At 40.3% G+C, this 18,127-nt stretch overlaps 1 protein-coding gene across 8 annotated transcripts in view; it reads left to right on the top strand.

Moving 5' to 3' along the window:
• Positions 1-18,127, top strand: part of NFIX (nuclear factor I X) — a 241,737-nt gene that overhangs the window by 206,230 nt on the left and 17,380 nt on the right. For 4 of the 8 annotated variants that reach the window (XM_088137646.1, XM_088137645.1, XM_088137647.1 and 1 more), the window contains 3 exons: positions 4,639-4,761; positions 8,977-9,152; positions 16,149-16,243. In XM_088137646.1, the coding sequence (XP_087993772.1) occupies positions 4,639-4,761; positions 8,977-9,152; positions 16,149-16,223 (374 nt within the window). In that variant the 3' untranslated portion in view covers positions 16,224-16,243. The remainder of the gene's footprint in view (positions 1-4,638; positions 4,762-8,976; positions 9,153-16,148; positions 16,244-18,127) is intronic. The other 4 variants (XM_088137650.1, XM_088137649.1, XM_088137648.1 and 1 more) reach the window with 4 other exon arrangements.

The raw sequence follows: 18,127 nt of genomic DNA, 5'->3' as shown, positions 1-18,127 counted from the left end.
AATGCTTCATTAAAAGGAGCGGGCTTTCCCCATTAGCCTTCCAACGCAGCACGTAGCACATATCTTCTTGAGCCAGTTTCCTAAATGCTTTCCAAGCTGCACCTCCTCTGTGCTTGCAGTACATTTGATAGGTCAAGATTATCCAGCTGATCTGTAGGGAATCATTATGGGAGTGGGTTTGTTTTGTACTTAGGGCTTGTTCTAGTTGCAGCTTTTAGTTACACATTTATAATCCCATCACATTGTCCCCTGTTGTCTTAGATAATTTGATCCCAAAGGTGTGTCTTCCCTTTTGGAAGGCTGAAGGCTGTGGAACAGGCTGTATTCAAACACATTCTTTCTCTTTCTTTTATCTCCCTCTTCCTCCTTTGTCTTGTTGAGATTTGTTCCCAACCATCTGAACAAATCGCCAATTAAGCAGCACAGCTGCAGGGCTTGTATGAACAGCTGGAGAGACCATCCAGCCGTCTGACAGAGACAGGTGTTCACAGCTGGCTGGCAGCCCCCCTCCCTATCCCTGTGCACAGGTATCAGGTGTTAGGCAGCTGGCATGAGATAACAGGCTGGGGGCTTTTCTCTCTCGGGCCCCCTTGCCTGCTGCTGAAGTGCCAGATTGTGCTGGATTAGAAAGATAGTGACAAACAGGAATGGCCCATTTCTGTAAGCAGCACTGTATTCGTCCCCCAATATTCAAGGGGTATACCACCAGATTGCCTGTTTTACATTTGTTGAGATGACTTTTTTATAACTCACAATCCTGTTTCCCAGGGTGTGGATGCTTTTAGTCAAGATGAGACCACAGTGTTCTAAGAATACACACAAAAGAAATCCATGTGTAGATTTTAAATAAGCTTTGCTACTACATCACCTATCTGTATAGCATTTCACACCCAAGTGAACTACTCAAAGACAGATGGCTTGTAGTAACAATGGCTTGTGTGTGCATTAGGGTGGAGGCTAGGGGTGTGTGCATTAGGGGTGGAGGCTAGGGTGGAGTCCAGGAGCCACCAAATCAGTGATGCTCCAGGGCAGCAACATCAGAGCTATGTACAGCAGGTACTTCCAGCAATGTACAATGAAATGTTACAGTATAGTGTTTCTAGTTCTAACTATGCTGTCCTGCCCTTTTCTTCTATATTCCATTCCACTCCCCAGCTCTTAGCAGTTGACTTTTCATGATTGCTGAGCATATTAAATTCTTCTTGAGCTCTTTGTGGACTACCTAATAAATCCTCCTCTCCCATTGTATTACTGCTAATCTTGAATTCCACTAAATCTGGTAATATTTTCCTGTTACACATGGATCTGTACCATTTTGATTATATTATAAACCTCTTTCAGAAACTGAGTTCACTGTTAATACATACCAATTAATAAGGTGCTATTACAGGCAGATCTTCTATGCAAGTTTCAGTAAGGTTTTGTGTGGCTTCTGTGGGAACAGAATGCGGGATATGCCTTTTTATGTTCTTAAAACATAGGGAATAACCCTGCTAAGTGGCTGTTCCAAAAAAGGCATGGTTGAGCAATATTCTTTGTTCCCCTATTTGGCTTCAAAGTCAGATAATTCCAACTCCTGAAGAAATCAAGTACAAAAATGAAAATTAGCTATATTAATTAATAATAAATAACAAAAACAGCTTTGCAGATTAAACTTGCTAGCCTATTTAATAAAGAATTTGATATAATGAGAGTTAATTGCTGATGACAGCAGTATCTCTTGAAACTAGACATAGTCAAGCTAGAAATAAGAGGTATTATTCACTGAACAGCTGCCTGAAGAGAGAAGGTAATAAATCCTTTGACCAGAAGAACCTTAAGCATATATCACACTTTCTAAATACATGGTTGGCCAAATGAAATGATCTGACCATCTCTCTGACAGTTCAACATTTTGTTCTTGAGTTTGCCCAGCTATTTCTGAATACTTCTGAATATCAACCACTTATTTTTTAAGCTTTCGATTCAAATGGCATTCTTACATATTTAAACTTTAAATATTAAAGTTTGAATTTCTTGATTTACTTTGTATTAGTTGATAATTTATGTGGATGATATATTGTGTGGATACGGAAGTCTTTTTGTCCTTCACTTCTTGTTTACAATATTTGTTTCTATTGCACTGCTGTTTCTGGCAAACTCTTTTTTTTTCTGGGACACCCAGATATATAGAAAGTATTACCCTCAATGAAATGTGTAATTTGTGTGTTCAGGCTGCTACTAGACTTACCCCATAAACTTCTGAAGAAAAGTTTGCACTGATACAGCACTGAAAAAAAAAATGCTATGAGATTCCCCTTCCTCCTTCAGCAATGCCCTGCCATTTTAACTTACTTAATTTCATTGTTAAAAGATATGTGTTTCTCCATCTTCAGGGCTGGCATACATATTTCCTCTCCTGCCCCCATTGCAAAGCTGCTCCCCTCCTGTTGCAAAATTTTGTTTTACAGTAACTACTAACACCTCCAATTTCAACTGCAGCAAAAGTGCTCTCAGCTAGAAACCCCATTCCCAACTTCCCCATTCAAAGTTGCAATTACTGCCATTTGTATTTGTCTACTGTATGACTACTGAGAGTATGAAAAACAGGACAAAGATGTAACTTAAATACTTCAACCCCCATCACCAATGTATGTAGTCAAAACTGAATCCCACCATAACAGTTTTAAAGCAACATTAAAAATTTTGAGATATATCATTGTGGAACTTCTTATATGGCTCTTGATACTTTTATACAGTATCTTGATACTGTAATATACAAGGATATTAAGCCCATTTTTAAAAGAAAAAAGAAAAAAAAGTATTATTGATAATAACAAACACATTCCAAGATTCTCTGATTATAACCTATAGTCCAGTGTACTTATTTCCCAGGAGCAGACTAGTCCTTGAGATATAACTGTAGGGTCTGCTTTTTCCATGCCTGATTTTAGTGAGATTTTCTCATAGGTCTTACAAGAGGTTATAAGGTGATACAATTGTTGCAAAATCATTTAAAATGCAGGCTGTTCTTCTTTCCTCTTTTAGCAAGGCCCAGTCCTACCACAACCTGGTATATAGGATGGAAGAAAATGGAATAGCCTGTTTTGTTTTGCTTTGTTTTGTTTCTCAGATTTGTACAACACTGTGATTCTTGCAACTGGAGACAGTAGATGTGTGCTTGGCACTCTAGCTTCCCACCTTGATAATATCGGCTACTACCACCACTTCAAAGAAGTGTATCAGTCAAGTCAAGAGAGCCAGTTTCACGTAGGGGACAAAGTCCTGGACTAGAAACTGGGAGACTGTGAGCTCTAGCCCTCCATTAGGCATGAAAGCTGGATCAGTGACACTGCACCAGTCACTCTCTCCCAGCTCAATCTAGGGAGTATTATGTATACTGCCTTGAGTTATACAAAATAAAGACAGAATATAAGTCTAATAAATAAATAATAACTTCTGGGGAGAAGTAGGAGTCAAGAGATTCAGGAAAATATATCAGGAAAGGTTCCTTATGTTATTTCAGCTGTGCTGATCAGTGAAGAAGTGAAATGATTTCTGGAAATCAATCAATTTCAATAGTTTTCTTGTGAATTATTAAACTTTTTTTTCTGTACCTGTGCCCTTTATTCTGCATTTTTAGGCTATTATCAGTTTTCCTAGCACCCAAATAAGGCCTTGCTGAAATGACAGATGACAAATCTATGTCTTTGCAGGGAACTGTGGGGCAAACTTAAACAGCCTTTGAACAGATTTATATTGATGTTTAATAACTGTTAATTCAAAGGAGGAGAAGCAGTTGTTATGCAAATAAGTATTTTCAGTCGCATGGCAAACTCCACTGAAGCAAGACTGCTTTAGAACAAAGGCAAGAAACTGCTCTGGTGCAGGGTCTTTGAAAACCCTAATAAACATTCAGATTACATCTTGCCACTGAGGTATACCACGCTCAGATGTGCTCTAGGACAAGGAATAATGAGTAGCAGAGAGGACAAAAAATGATTCTTTCTTGAAAGGAAAGAAAGTGTTGCAATCAGATGGAGTCAAAACACTAATTTCTTGCATCTTGGTTGATTGATCCAGGTCTTAACAAGTGGTAGAACCTGGCTGATCTAGTCTGAGCTTGGAAGCTAAGGATATTTGAACTTGATTAGTACTTGAATGAGAGACTAACGGAATCCCAGGCCTGTAGGCTAGAGTAAAAGTAAAAAAAAAAAAACATCCTGGAAGAGGGCACAGGCAACCACTTCCATATTGTCTAGATGACTATGTGGATATCTCCATGAAGTCACTAGGAACCAAGCTTGACACAAAGGAGATTTTATTTACTGTTGATGGAGGCACTCCAAAGAGTCACAGAGATTGCCCTTGCTGTACTACATATTAAGTGCTGTAGAAATAATGAATAACAATGCTGTCTATCTACTTCTACTTCATTGTTGGCTTTTACGCAGAATAGATACGGGAGCTGCTTCTTTAACCTGTTCAGTGACAGGTAGAGAAACTAGAAATTGAAAGCAGCCATTCTCAATGTAGTCCCATAGATCTGTTGTAGAACATAAGTTGGACCACAGGAGTGAATGAAAGAGCATGGCTAACTACTAATCCATCTTTCCTCCATCTGTTAAACCATGAACTTTCTCCCTGATTCCTTGCCAGGACCGGCTTCTTTAAAGAAGTCAGGAAAGCTGGATTTCTGCAGTGCCCTGTCCTCCCACACCACCTCCCCGAGAATGGCTTTCACCCACCACCCGCTGCCTGTCCTAGCAGGAGTCAGACCAGGTGAGAACAAAGCCATTTTCTTAGGGGGGGGAATGGGTGGATTGTGGGCAAGGTGGGAGGCAAGGGACAAAGCTGTCTCCTTGGTAGGGCATGTCAGTACATTCAACCATCTCGGTTCTGGCAATGGTCTCTTGCTGTCTGTCTCTTTTTCTCTCTTTCACTTCCTCTGTCTTTTGTTCCCCTGCTTTCTTTTTCTTTTGCCAAGATGGCTTAACACATTGATTATAAACTGCATTCTCGAGAATTTATCCTTAAGATGACATGTAAAGAGGAAGGTTTTGATAAATCAGATTAACATGAAAGCCACAGCACCACGTTTGAGTTGATAGCAGTGGATAGATGGACTGAGATCCAGTTTAATATATGATAGCTTCATATGTTCATTTGAGAATCCTTTGGAAAAGGAGGCTTCAGAATGAATGGATCTACATTTAAATATTTAGTAAAAAACTGGGATATTTAAAGGTTGCATCTAAGAAAGGCAAGTCTAACCAATAGACTACATTTGATATACTGAGAGTTGTATGTCACATTTCTAGTGGCTTGCTGTTTCAAGGTAAAATACTTATGCTTGCTTCTCTGAGCTGTGCTTGAAATTGAAGTAAAACTGTAAGCCCCATGAAAATGAGGATGACAAACATATTTTCAGTACATTTCTTAAAATCTTTCAAAAGTCAGCATTTCAGTCTATTTTGAAAGTCTGTTTGGAGCCTGAATGGCTACACTTATTTCACTTCCGAAATTATTTTTTTCTTATTTTTACTTTTGTTATTTATATGCTGCCCTTCCAAGTCACTTTCACAGAATGGTCTTGTAATGAAAATAGAAATAAAATACTACAACAAAAGTAATGAAACTCATACCATAGAATAACAGCATTAAAACAGCAGATGGGAGAATATAATGAAATCCGATCACTGGAGAAAAAATACCAGTTTAAAATGCTTCGGGGATTTTAAAAGATCTTCACCTGACATTGAAATCCCATCAGAGCAAGCAAAGGGCCATAGGAGTGTATTTTTGCCACCAAGGTGCCAGTACAGAGAAGGCACTAGATTTGTCTTCTGTCTGCCATTTTTGTGACAGTGAGTTCATCCAAAGAAGGACCTCTAAAGATTACTTCATTGTATAGGTAGGATCATAAGGAAATAGGCATTTCAAAAAATAAATACAATAATTTCTTGAAGAGCAGGCTATAACTTGCTTGACCTTTTCCTTGTTTAAGTCATGGCATATTCAGCTTTTATAGTCTGTGTGCTTAGGTCAAATGAATAGGGACTCTGTTTAGGTGTTGTTTACAAACGCCTACAACTAGTGTTTATGTTTGGGAAGAACCATGATAAAACTGGAGGTATTTAGTTATGTTTCTTGTAGCCAACTAGAAGCAGAATGTTTGAAGTTTAGGGATACTGCCACAGTTTATGGTGTCTGGCTTCTGTTAGGATGATGCTGTGGTTTCCAATTAATAGTGACTTTATGTCACTGATAGTGATGTTATAGTGCATCTGTCCATTAATCCAGTGGTTTGTACAGAACCGTAGTGATTGCACACACGTGTGGCAGTAGAGGGAGGGAAGAAATAGAAGAAGGCATTTTAAGTCATGTAGCAACATATCTAATGAAGTGGTTCAGGTAAGGAGAGTAGAACAAGCAAGTTTAGGCTACATTCCTCAAACCTGGAGTAAGCCACTAAGCTGCACTGTCAAATGGCTTGCCCTGAAGCATCATGCAGGTTTTGAAAAGGGCTACTAGCATTTTAAGTACCAGTAGACTGAGGAGTTCCTTGCTTGTCTCTGTATGCTTTAGAACCTGCCATAGATGGCAGTGACATTTTGTTCATGTCTCACTGTAAACTTAGCGTCAGTTGAAATGCTCTATCAGAGATAGGTAGGATTTATGGAGATGAAGGTTGTCTTCTGAGAACCAATATCAGTGGTATGTTTGGAGAGAGGCACATGCTGCCCAGTTCTTGCTTGAGTCTCCATCTAGTCTCCACTTGTATGAGCTTATGGTATAATACTACTGTGGTGATCTAACAGAAGCATTTATTGTGGCAGGGCTGATATCTCTCTCCTCTCTTTCCTGCAACTCCTCAGACAAGAAGTGACAGTGTGTAACAAACAGCTTTTCAAGGAGTAGGCAGTATAGGACTCCCAAATAATGGGTTTAAAGAATTGTGTAAGCTATATTACAGAAAGAAGTAAAGCTGTAATATTAAAGGAAGCAGATGTAAGCTAAAGTAGGTCAATGTTAGGCAGAAACAATTTGTTTCTGACCCGCCATTTGAAGTACACATTGAATACAGTTGATCCCAAGCTTAGGTGAAAGCCATTGGCTGAAAGGGACAGTAATTAAACAAGCAGTCATTTTATAAAAGGCACCAAAAACTATTTGGGGAAGACATACATTCTACCCAGACATAGGTATAGCGTAGTATAGAAATCACATTTCAAAAGCCTTTACTCATGAATCTCAATGAAGATTTCATGTTCTTTAGTTCTGTCAGTAACACCTAGTTCTGAACTCATAGGAAGGTAGCAGTGTGTGAAGTTGTTAATGCAACACGCATGAATTATTTTAAAAAAGTTATTTGAAAGCCATACAATTTTGAAAACCACACACAGAGACATAAGCCACAGATGGAGCTATAAGTGAGATATGTAATTTTGAAAAAAAAAGTTTGGTTGGAGGAATTTTAATATGTTACAATATTTAAGGGCCAAACTACACATTATACAGAAGATCCATAATACCAATTTCATTTGAGCCACAGTGTGGTGGGAGCCTTCCTTTCACATAAGGCCTTCCTCTCACATCATTTTCCCAGTTCAAATTTCTTGTCTCCAGCTGTTTGTTTTTTTCTCCCTTGTAGAGCAAACAGCAGACAGTGATGCATATATTTTTAATTGGATTATACACCTCCTTCCCCTGGTGCTGAAATTCATTAAAAAAAAGAAAGCCTTTTTTATTATTAAAAAGTGAGGCATCTTTTTTATAATGTGTGATTTGGCCTTGCATACGGGTCATCTGATGAATCTTCCTGTGCAAAGAATTGCCCAACAAGTACACTTTGCATTTGCGTCCCTGCAGTTATCACCTCTGAAAATGACAGAACAGTTTGTTCAAATCCCTGGATTTCTCTTACCATTGTTTACTCAGTCAGCTAGCCCAAGAATAGTAAATTGGAAATTGGCTTGGGGTGCCTAAATCAGTGAAAGAATTACAGCTCATTCCCCTTTTCTATATGCTTAATTTCTTACCCTCCTTCTAGCTGCCCAGTATAGCCTATATTTTATTGTTCTGAATACCTGCTTTGCTCTCATCCTTATTCCCTATTCCAGTTTCCACCATCTGCCTGGTGTATAACTCTGTGTAGGAGGAACTTCAGCCACATAGGGGAGTCAATCCCCAGTCCACAACAGCTGGTTCCTTGGCTGGTTTCCCTCTTCCCTTTCCATTCTAGTTACTAATGTGCCAGTAATTCCCAAAGAAAGGAATATGTTATGCACTTTTGCCCTTTTATACTTGGGTGAGAGAAGTTATTTATATATTGCTGTTAATGTACATTATGTTTTATAGAGCAGTTTATGAGGGAAAGACAGCCTTAACAAGCGAATGAATTAGAAGATGAGAGTAGAAGGGAAGGCATTAGAAAGAAGAAAAAAATAGACGAGAGCATAGTAATAAGCCATAAATGTGAGAAAATATAGGTACTTATACTTCATTTTGATTAGGTTATCACTTTGAAATAAAGTATATAAGAAGTATAATTTGTGTGGAAGGGGACTTCAATAAGATTTAGTAAAAAATGTTAAAGGTATAAATACATGTTCAGAAGCAAATGTATACCCCATTCTTACTGCATGTACATGTGTATGATACATACATGGTTGTTGCAAATTCAGGATGTATAACGCATGCAGCTCAAATCTGCTTGCACATCTTTGCAAATGCTAACCTCTTTTGAGAAAAAAATAACTACCACACCTTGTTGGGATTGTGACAATCCTTAATTAAAACAGCCTTGAAAACAAGAATATGGGGATCATTTTTCAGCTGAGGCCTTGATTGGTATAGGTAGCTATTGGGCTGTGTCAAACTGAAGCAGCATGGCATGGGGGTTGTTACTGACATCTCTTTCTGTCCCTCTCTCACTCTCTCTCTCTCTCTCTGCTTCTCTCTCTATTTCTGTCCATCTGTCCTTACACTCTCCAGGAAGCCCCCGTGCCACAGCGTCGGCCCTGCACTTCCCGTCAACCTCCATCATCCAACAGTCCAGCCCTTACTTCACACACCCGACCATCCGCTACCACCACCACCACGGCCAGGACTCGCTGAAGGAATTTGTGCAGTTTGTATGCTCGGATGGCTCAGGCCAGGGCTCTGGGCAGGTAAGAGCCTCGCACCTCAGCCCAGGGATGCCGGCCTGTCCACCAGAACCCTGCCTTACGGCCCTTTTCTGCCTCCTCTCCCTCTCTGTCTCCCTCCCAAACACTGTCTGTTTGCCTGCCTGCCTGCCTGCCTGCCTGCCTGCCTGCCTGCCTGCCTGCCTGCCTGCTGAAGACATAGGGAAATGTGTAGTACAGAAAGCACTATTATCTAGTCCTGTAAGTCTGGCAGAATGGGCCTTCTTTCCTTGAAATACAGTCTGACTGACACTGGCTTGCTCTTGGCACCTTACCTTTACCTCGGAAAAGACTGAATTGCAAGGCCCAACATTGAGGCTGGGGAAAACAATCCTGGGGGCAGCCAGGATATTTTAAAAAAGGATAGGTGAGAGAAATGCAGCATATTCAAAAGAGAACCTTCTCTTCGGTTTTTGTTTGACCTTGAGTGGGACATGACTTCTACAGAATGGACAGGTATAGCCCAGACAGGATTTTTTTTCCCCCATCATCTGATTTCTCAACCCCTCTTCTGTCTGACACCTTTTTATCAAATACGGTTCTGAAGGGTTTTGAGTCTTCAGAGCTCCTGAATAAGAGAGAATTCCAGAGGGTTGCACTGAGCACATTCTAGAATGCTTATCTTTGTGACATTTGTGAAGGTGACATGAAAGGCAGGATCCAAAGATGTTAGGCTTTGCAACATTGGGAGAGGAACTTATGGACCTGGAAATGAGAACTTTTCCAACACGCTGGACTTTTGAAGATCATGATCTTTAGTTATATTTTGGGGAGGAGGGAAGGGGGAAAAATCAAATAATAAACTTAAGTATTAAAAGTTGAGGCATGGGTAGTTTTTTATAATCAGTTTTGATTCCAGCTTACCTAAGTAAATTGGATTGTACTAAAATGCTACTTTTAATATGCTCTAGATAATATGTTTGGCCCAGTTTGAACACTACTATTAAAAGAGCCCTATGACCTGGTAGATAATAGTTCAAGGCTGTGATGACATAGACAAGCACACCTCCCCAATAATCCTTTCATGTATCAGCCTATTCCAGCCTCCATGGGCTGACAAGAGTCTTGAAAGAGAACTATTATTTATCTTTAACGCCTTTCCCCCCACTTGGGATAAAAGTATTAGACCACAGTAGCTTCTGTTCCTAAAGCAATTTAGTGCCAGTGGTGTACAAACCGTTTAATATGGTAAACCACCTTGAGCCTGACAAGTAGGCAGCATACAAATTACTGTAATAAATGAATAAAAACAAAATTGCAAAAGTCCAGGGAGCAAGTCGATGGATCACAGTAGAAACACAGGAACTCGTTAACTGGTTTCTTGGGAATGGTAGCTGTCACCTCTATTTCTTCAGAGAGCAAGAAAGTCTGAAGTGGTAAAATCCTATGGGAAGTTACTGTTTGCTGCTGTTTTTGTTTTACTGTAATCTCCTTCTTCATGGCCAGGACTTTTCTAAAATATTTATGCACCAATAAGTCCTATTTGCAAAATGTCTTGTAGAAGTTTCCTTTTCATGGCTGTTGTTATCTCATTGTTTCCTGATCAGGGTAGTTAACGGAACAGTTATGAATTGGCCCTTATTTTAATTAGCTTTTTGTTCCTGTCCAGGATATGAATGTACTGAATTCCTGGATCCTGGAACAGTTTATTTCACTAGCCAAGAGAAGAAGGGGGGGGAGGGGACAGGGAAACCAGTACTTTTACACATGCACACACAGAGGATCTGAAATTTCTTATTCATAATTTTTCTTGCAGTTTCACTGAACAGGTTACAATGAAATAAGTTGAACCTTCAAGCAAGTAGCGTTTTTAAAGTCACTCACCCTGAAAAGCCTCAGCAGTACTTTTCCTGCCTAAAGTGGAAAGTTTGGTGGTGATGCAAAAGTGTTTTATAGTGCTCCTCCCTCCAAAAGCTACAAATCAGTTCTTAAAAAACCTCAGGAGGACAACATATAAAATACTTCAGTGAAGTCTGACAATAATATTGATGAATTTCCTTTAAGAAATTCATAAATGAACCCAAAATGGCAATTCCAGGATAATGAGCTAGCACTGAGTCTGAAGAGAAGAGCCTTCAGCCCTAGCCATGCCCATCTGAGGCTACAAAAAGGCAGGCTCATTAACACTTTAAGGTTCCTTACCATCCTTTGTTGTTTACTCCAGCATAGCATACCACTCAGGATAATTACCCTGGTTTAAATCTCCCTCACTGCTCCAACAATAAAGTAATTCCAGAGATCAAGGAGTAGAGATGTTAGCAGAACTGGATATTGATGGTTTATGGAACCTTATTGTCATTCTTAGACTCAAGTAATGATTGAATCCTGTGTTGGTTCCTGGTTCACAGAGCATTGGACTCCCACCCAAAATGAAGGTATTTGTGCTTCTGAATCCTCTTAGGACTTCAGTCAAGTCTGGGAAGGCAGTGACTTACAAACTGCAAGAAGTCCGGGGAGCAAGTTGATTGATTGCAGAAAAAGCATAGGAACACATTATAATTGTGGCTTCTTGGCAAAGGGAGCTATCACCTCTGTTCAAGAGATGGTAAAATCACAAGAGAAGCCACAACTTCAGAACAAGCCCCAATTTCTTGCACATGTCTTTAAAGTTCTAATTATTAACACAATATCCTTTCCATGGATTTTGCTTGCAGTAGAATCCAAATAGAAAAACCTTTGCTTCTTGTAGACTGCACATGGCAGGAAGGAACCAATACAAGAAATTAGTTGTCCCAGAGCTGCTAGCATGAGACTTGTGAATAATCAAGATTAGATATTTTCTACTAACCCAAACTCATTAGCTCTGTGATATAATTGGATTTAAGTTGTTATTCCACTGATCATGTGTCATAGCCAAATGTATTCTCTGTCATGAGTTGAGCCTTCCCCAAGGGCTTGGGAATTGTAAAGATAGTATCTAATTCTGTCTGAGGTGCCCATCAGTGCTGTTGTTTGTAGTTAAGGTGTCATAAATTGTTCCAAATTTCAGCAATCCAAATTCTTTCTAAGTCCACATGGTATAGTGTCCCCAATAACAATTGGTTCCACTCTCAACTTCTTCCATTTGTTTGTTTTCAAGTCTTGGTAGTAGTAGTAGCAATAGTAGTAATATTTTAAAAGGGTTAGGAAAAAAAATTCTTTTTCTGTGCTCAAGTACTAAGAAACAACATGATACAGAATCCAAGTAAATCTGGGTGGCTACTATAAAATCTTGTGTTGATTTCTAAGGACTAGATTCATACTTTTTTTGGAGATCCATGGTAGGCATTTTGCTGAGAAAAAAGGATAAAATCATTAATGGTGAACATATAGCTCAGGCTATATGTGGACAGTGCATACATATTGTCCTATAGGCCCATCCACTTAGGCATTGAAATCTGGAGAACCTAAAAACTAGGAAGAGGGATATGACTTGGATGCAGCCAATCTAACCAGAAGAATACAGTCCATACCTCACAGTAGTGGTCTCTATGGCATTAACAAGAAGTTTTCAGAGATAATGAATAATTCCACTAAGATGTTGGTTTGTTGTCTGAATGAAGAAGTCATTGTTCAGCCCTGCCTGCTGTATGGGAACACAGGCAATCCCTTGATAATGACTCAGGCCTGACTCTCTTGTAACAAGAAAGCAGAACACACATGCTTGAAAGGAAAAGAAAATGAGGACATGGGAAATGTTTGAGGGAGGTAAGGGGAAAATATAAAACCAAGGTGTGATTTTAAGAAGAAAGAAGGGGGAGAAAAAGGGTATTTTAAATCAAATTAAAGTCCCTCCCCTTCTCAGCCCCGAGAGCCGCCAGCAGATACTGCATCTTTAACGTTGCCTTGTCTCGTTCACGCATCACTGTATTTATGTTGTTCGCAGCCTAACGGTAGCGGCCAGGGCAAAGTCACGGGGTCATTTTTGCTGCCGCCACCTCCACCTGTGGCCAGACCAGTGCCCCTTCCAATGCCTGATACAAAATCCACCAGCACTAACCCAGAGGGCGGAGCGCCGACACCAACGTCACCCTGTAAGTGGACCCAAGTGTAACCCAAACCACGAAGCAAAATGGAACTTAGTCTCCATTCCCCACCCCAGGGCCCTCACTAGGTGTCAAGTAGGCCGAAATAATAAGGAGAGCAGGAGGAAAAAGACTAAAAGATGGGCAAGGAAAAGAAAAACAGAGAAGAATGTGCATAGTAACAAATGCAGGAGAAAAGAGGCGCAAATAAGAAGAAGAAAGGAAAAAAGGTTAATAGAATATAGACAAACAAATGGGAAATGAGAGGGAAAAGCAAGCTATAAGCAGCTGGCAGATTCAAAAGGTGGGCTTGGGGCACCATGTTGTCATCATCAAGTCTTGTGCTTTGTGCTTATTTTAAAGGTTTAAACACCCCATCTGATCCCTTTCCTTAGCTGCCATTACCCCTTCACACCTTCCATCCCATTCCCCAACGTTTAAAGATGCAGTAGCTGCCCAGCTCCAACACGTTTATTTTTTTATTTTTTTATTTTTTCATTATATCGTTGGTTGCCATGGTGGCTTCTTGGTAAATTTGGGGATTTTTTTTTTTTTAAAGGACAAAAATAAACCATAAATAAATAATTCTGAGAAGCATTATTGATAGACATTTGGTTTTTGTAATGTGAGGAAGGGTTGTGTTTATGGATGTTCTGGTGCTTCAAAAATCAATTCCCATTGAGATCCATAGCAAGCTTTCTCCCATCACCCTGAATTGTGGTCTGTGCTTTCTCAGGAAAGGGTAATCTGATGGGAGGGAGGGAGGGGGAAAGAGGAGACATTGGGAATCAGAACTTCCAGAGAGTGGCCCTGTGGTTGATGATAAATAGAACCCAGACATTTGACTGGGAGTGGGTGGATCAGAAACCCAGGACTTCTGTTCCCACCTTTGGAAAGGCAGGTGTCTCCTGGTGAACAGTAGTGGCATTATGCAGTATGAAGCCTGGCTCCATCCCTGAAATGGGAATCCTACTAGATTGATTATAGAAGGGATGGAAGTTAAAACTTCTAGATTCTCCAGTAAAGTAATTATGACCATCTTTCTTGGCTTCAGAGAGTCCCTTTGGAGATAAGGATTGGCTACCAGTACCATTTTCTTTTTTTGCTTTTTCTCCTTCCCTCCTTTCTTTTTCTTTTCTTTTCTACATCTGTGCTCATGGCATTACTCACTCTCACAGTGTTCATACTCTTCATTAAATTGGTGATATGGATATGGGGGGGGCAGGGAATGAGAAGCAAGGGATGGTGACAAGTTATAGGCATAAAAAGAAATTCTGGAGCTATGTTATGTGCTGACTGCCATCTTCCTGCTCTCACAAGATGGCTAACAAAGGATTCAGAAGGAAATGGGGTGCTGCAGCTGCTTCTAAGGTTGAAACCCAACTCCAGCTCTCATTAAGAACTGATATGCATGATCAGCAGGCACCAGTATAAAGTATTAATGCTGCTCTGAGCCATATCAGATTGCCAGTAAAGTGTTGGTATTAGTGATGAAGATAAATAAGAATGATTGTTTACCTCAAATTTATTGCATATCTGAATGCTCTCCCTTCTTAAAAAGAAAAGAAAAAAGAAATAAAGCTCCTTTTATATAGAAAAGGGTCTAGAATATCTCTCTTACATAAGCCCATTTTGTTAAGAGTGTGTTTTTTAACAGCGGGAACAGTAAAATTCGCCCCATCCACTTTCTGAAGTAGTATAGCCCAGTAACAGATCCCTTATGTGAATCTACTGATTATGTAGCTCATCTCTTCATCCTTTTTGGTAGCTGGAGGTCAACAAACAGAAATCTAGCCCAGTGTTGCATTGAGAGCCAAAGAGTAAGTGACGCAACTTGCCTCTATAGACCAGCAAAGAGTAGCATTTGCTTCTTACAGCCAAATCCTGAAACCACCTCCACAAGCCAAGCCTTGAACTCACCAAACAAGAGCTTCTGCCTTCCCATCAATGTCCTATGAGGTTGAGCAGCAGAGAAATCAGCTTTAGGCATCGAGCAATATTGTGATAAAAGGTTAAGTGTGAAAGTGAAATGCCACACTTGGCTGTTTTTGTGTACGCATGCCAGTGTGTGTATATTACTATGAGGTTTGCAGTACCTCCAGGAACGTTTACAACATCTCTAAGTATCTTGGCCCCAGACAGGTTTCCAAACTGGAGATCAGCTTGGGGGTGAGAGAATCTCCCATGTCCATTCCCTGCCCCTTACTCAGCTTCATCTAGAGCCCTGCCTTCTTCTGCCACCAACTAAATACCAAACAGCTAAGCTTAGTTATTTCTGGCACACAGTGCTATGCCCAGGGGAGGCATGCAGACCTAGAGACTCCATCTCCTGGCAGGCCCATACATGGGCATGTTCTGGAATGCCATCCACCCCACCAATGGGTAGGAGGGCTGCCTGAGGCTGCTAATAGCAGTTATAACAGAAGCCCCCAGCCACCTCCAGGGATGAAGAGAAAATTAGGCCACAAGATGAAATCTTTGGGCCTATACCCAAAAAGAAAGAACATGCCTAAGAGAAATGAGGTTTATGGAACAAAGGCCAGATACTCCCCAGTATTCATCTCACTCAGTAAGACTTGTATAATAGGATAATCCAGGCACCCCAATAAAGGCACAGGGGATGCTGGGTATGACTTTACTGAAGTCTCCATCAAGTTGCTCTCCATGCAACAGTTGAGATTACTCCTGTAGTGAAGCTGGCTTTTTCCATCAGTATCCTTAAATTACTGTCCTTCAAACAGCAAGCATTTACCATGATTCAAAGGAAGCCCCACTGACAACTAAGAGTTGGCTGTTCCATTCTTTTGAGCTCACTGACAAGAGGGTGTTCTGGGGAGGAAAAGGTTGTGCCCAGTTTTTTTCTTTGGATTTTGCTTTCTTGAGTCTCATCTGACGGGCCTGCATGCCCATCCTTTTCCATCAATGCCATCAGCCTCACCTAGTGGCCCTAACGGCCTCACATCTCTTTCCCCTCTAGCATTCTCAGCGCCAGGCTCCTCCTCCTCTGCCAACCGGTTTGTCGGCATCGGACCCCGGGACGGCAACTTTCTAAACATCCCCCAGCAATCTCAGGTAGGGGGACCAGCTTCATAGGGGTATATGTGTTACAGTAGCCCAAATGTAGCTTGCATTATGTGGGAAGGGGAGGGGACTGGTTCTGTTGAAGGGATGGATGTGGATCACCTCAGATTTTGTTTAACTATGTGGATAAGAGGGAGTTCAGTTGACAGAATAAAACATAGGACTGAACATTAGAGATCTAAGTGTACACTGTTGGGGTATGCCATCAAGTCCAGAACTTACACCAGAACTCTTTGGGGGATTATCTAAAGACAATCATGTTTCAGAAACTATGGCCTTCATTTCTCAGACAAGAAACTGAGTTTCAGAGAGGGTCTTCGGCTTATGAGTCTGAGTCTAAGATGGAATTTGAAAAGATTCCCAAGTTGGAATGTATTTCGGTGACAAGACTGGGGGATGGGGAACACCTCACCAATCTGCTCAACTACATTCATTGGGTGCCTTTGGGCAGGCCACTGTCTCTGAAGATATGATGTCTTTACTGTTCATTTGTTCTCACCATGGAATAAGATGAAGTATGGCTCAAATCTACTCCACAGGGACTTCCATGCTGCTATTGTTTTCATGCCTCAACCCTGAGTTTTTTAGAAGTTTAGAAGCCACCTGTGATTGTTTTTTTTTTTTTTTAAATACCAATTTGATATGCTGACAAGAAGAAGTGTACATCAAGCTCTTCAGGTCCTGCAGCAACAAAAATCTCCTCACCTCCACTTGGCACTTCACAAAGAAAGGGCACTAAGCACCCAGTGGCCCAGTGCTTTGCACCTGTTCCTTCTCTGCCAGATAGAAGGGAGAAATTGACGAAATACTGGTCAATTTCCCCCCAGCTATCTGGGGGAAGCTTCAAAGCCCTGAAGTTAATTTTTCTTTTACAGAATCAGGAAACAAATAAGTTCAGCTTTCCTGTGCCTATTGTAGGAACACAGAGATCTGAAGCTGCTGCTTTCAAATTGATGCAGAATGTTTGTTCTACATCCACATGGCAAACACTTCATTAAAAAAAATGTAGATCATGATGTGTATTTCACTCTGTATATACAAACTGAGTAATAGAAAGACTGTATGTATGCACTAATCATAATTATCAATCATAGTTATCCACAATTTTTCCAGTCTGGATATGTTTTGGGAAGAGTAGATAATCACCTAGCATGACCGCACATATAATACAAAACCATAGTTTAGCTTGTTGAGAGTGGGCCACTGCAGAACGTGATCTCTCCAGCTCCTCACTTTTCCTCTGGTGTAGTCACAAGAAAGCATTTGGAAGCATTCACATCTGATTAAATTTCATCATCATTTGGCATGTTAACCTTAATTATAGTTAATATTAATTATTATTTGTTAAAAGAAGTATCCATGATTTGTGATATAAATTTGGTTTGTTTTAAGCAAGCAGTAGTTAAGGTTAGCTGCAGGTTTTCAAGTTCAGATAATTAACAAGTTATGGTTAACCTAAGCAGAAAGTGAAAAATGCAGTTTATTTCAAGGAGAGAATGAAACTGACATTCATGCAACTTGTTCTCATTATGCTAAACTTTGTTTAGTAATAACATCCCAATGCTTCCTAGGCATTCAAGTGATATATCTGTGTGCCTGAAAGATGCTGTTTCCAAATCCATGTACTCAGTGATTACCTGCATTAGGGTTTCATTTTTTTCCCCATAACTTCCTACCTACTTTTTATGTCAAAGTATGCATATACACCAGGACTAAAGAGTGTGGGCTTTGCCTCACTTCACATAAATCCATAGTGTGTTTATTTCCAAAAAAAAAAAAATTAAAAACACTTTTGAAAAAAACCTTTGCACTATGAAAAATTAAAATTGAGTTACCCTGGCACTGTGCTGCACTGGTCCTGGTTGCCCCATTATT

The sequence above is a fragment of the Python bivittatus genome, unplaced genomic scaffold (genome assembly GCF_059951505.1).
Source record: "Python bivittatus isolate LINGU-HERP-01145 unplaced genomic scaffold, Pbiv_v1 ctg000220_np1212, whole genome shotgun sequence".
NCBI lineage: Eukaryota > Metazoa > Chordata > Lepidosauria > Squamata > Pythonidae > Python > Python bivittatus.
This window is presented reverse-complemented; position numbering and strand designations above follow the sequence as displayed.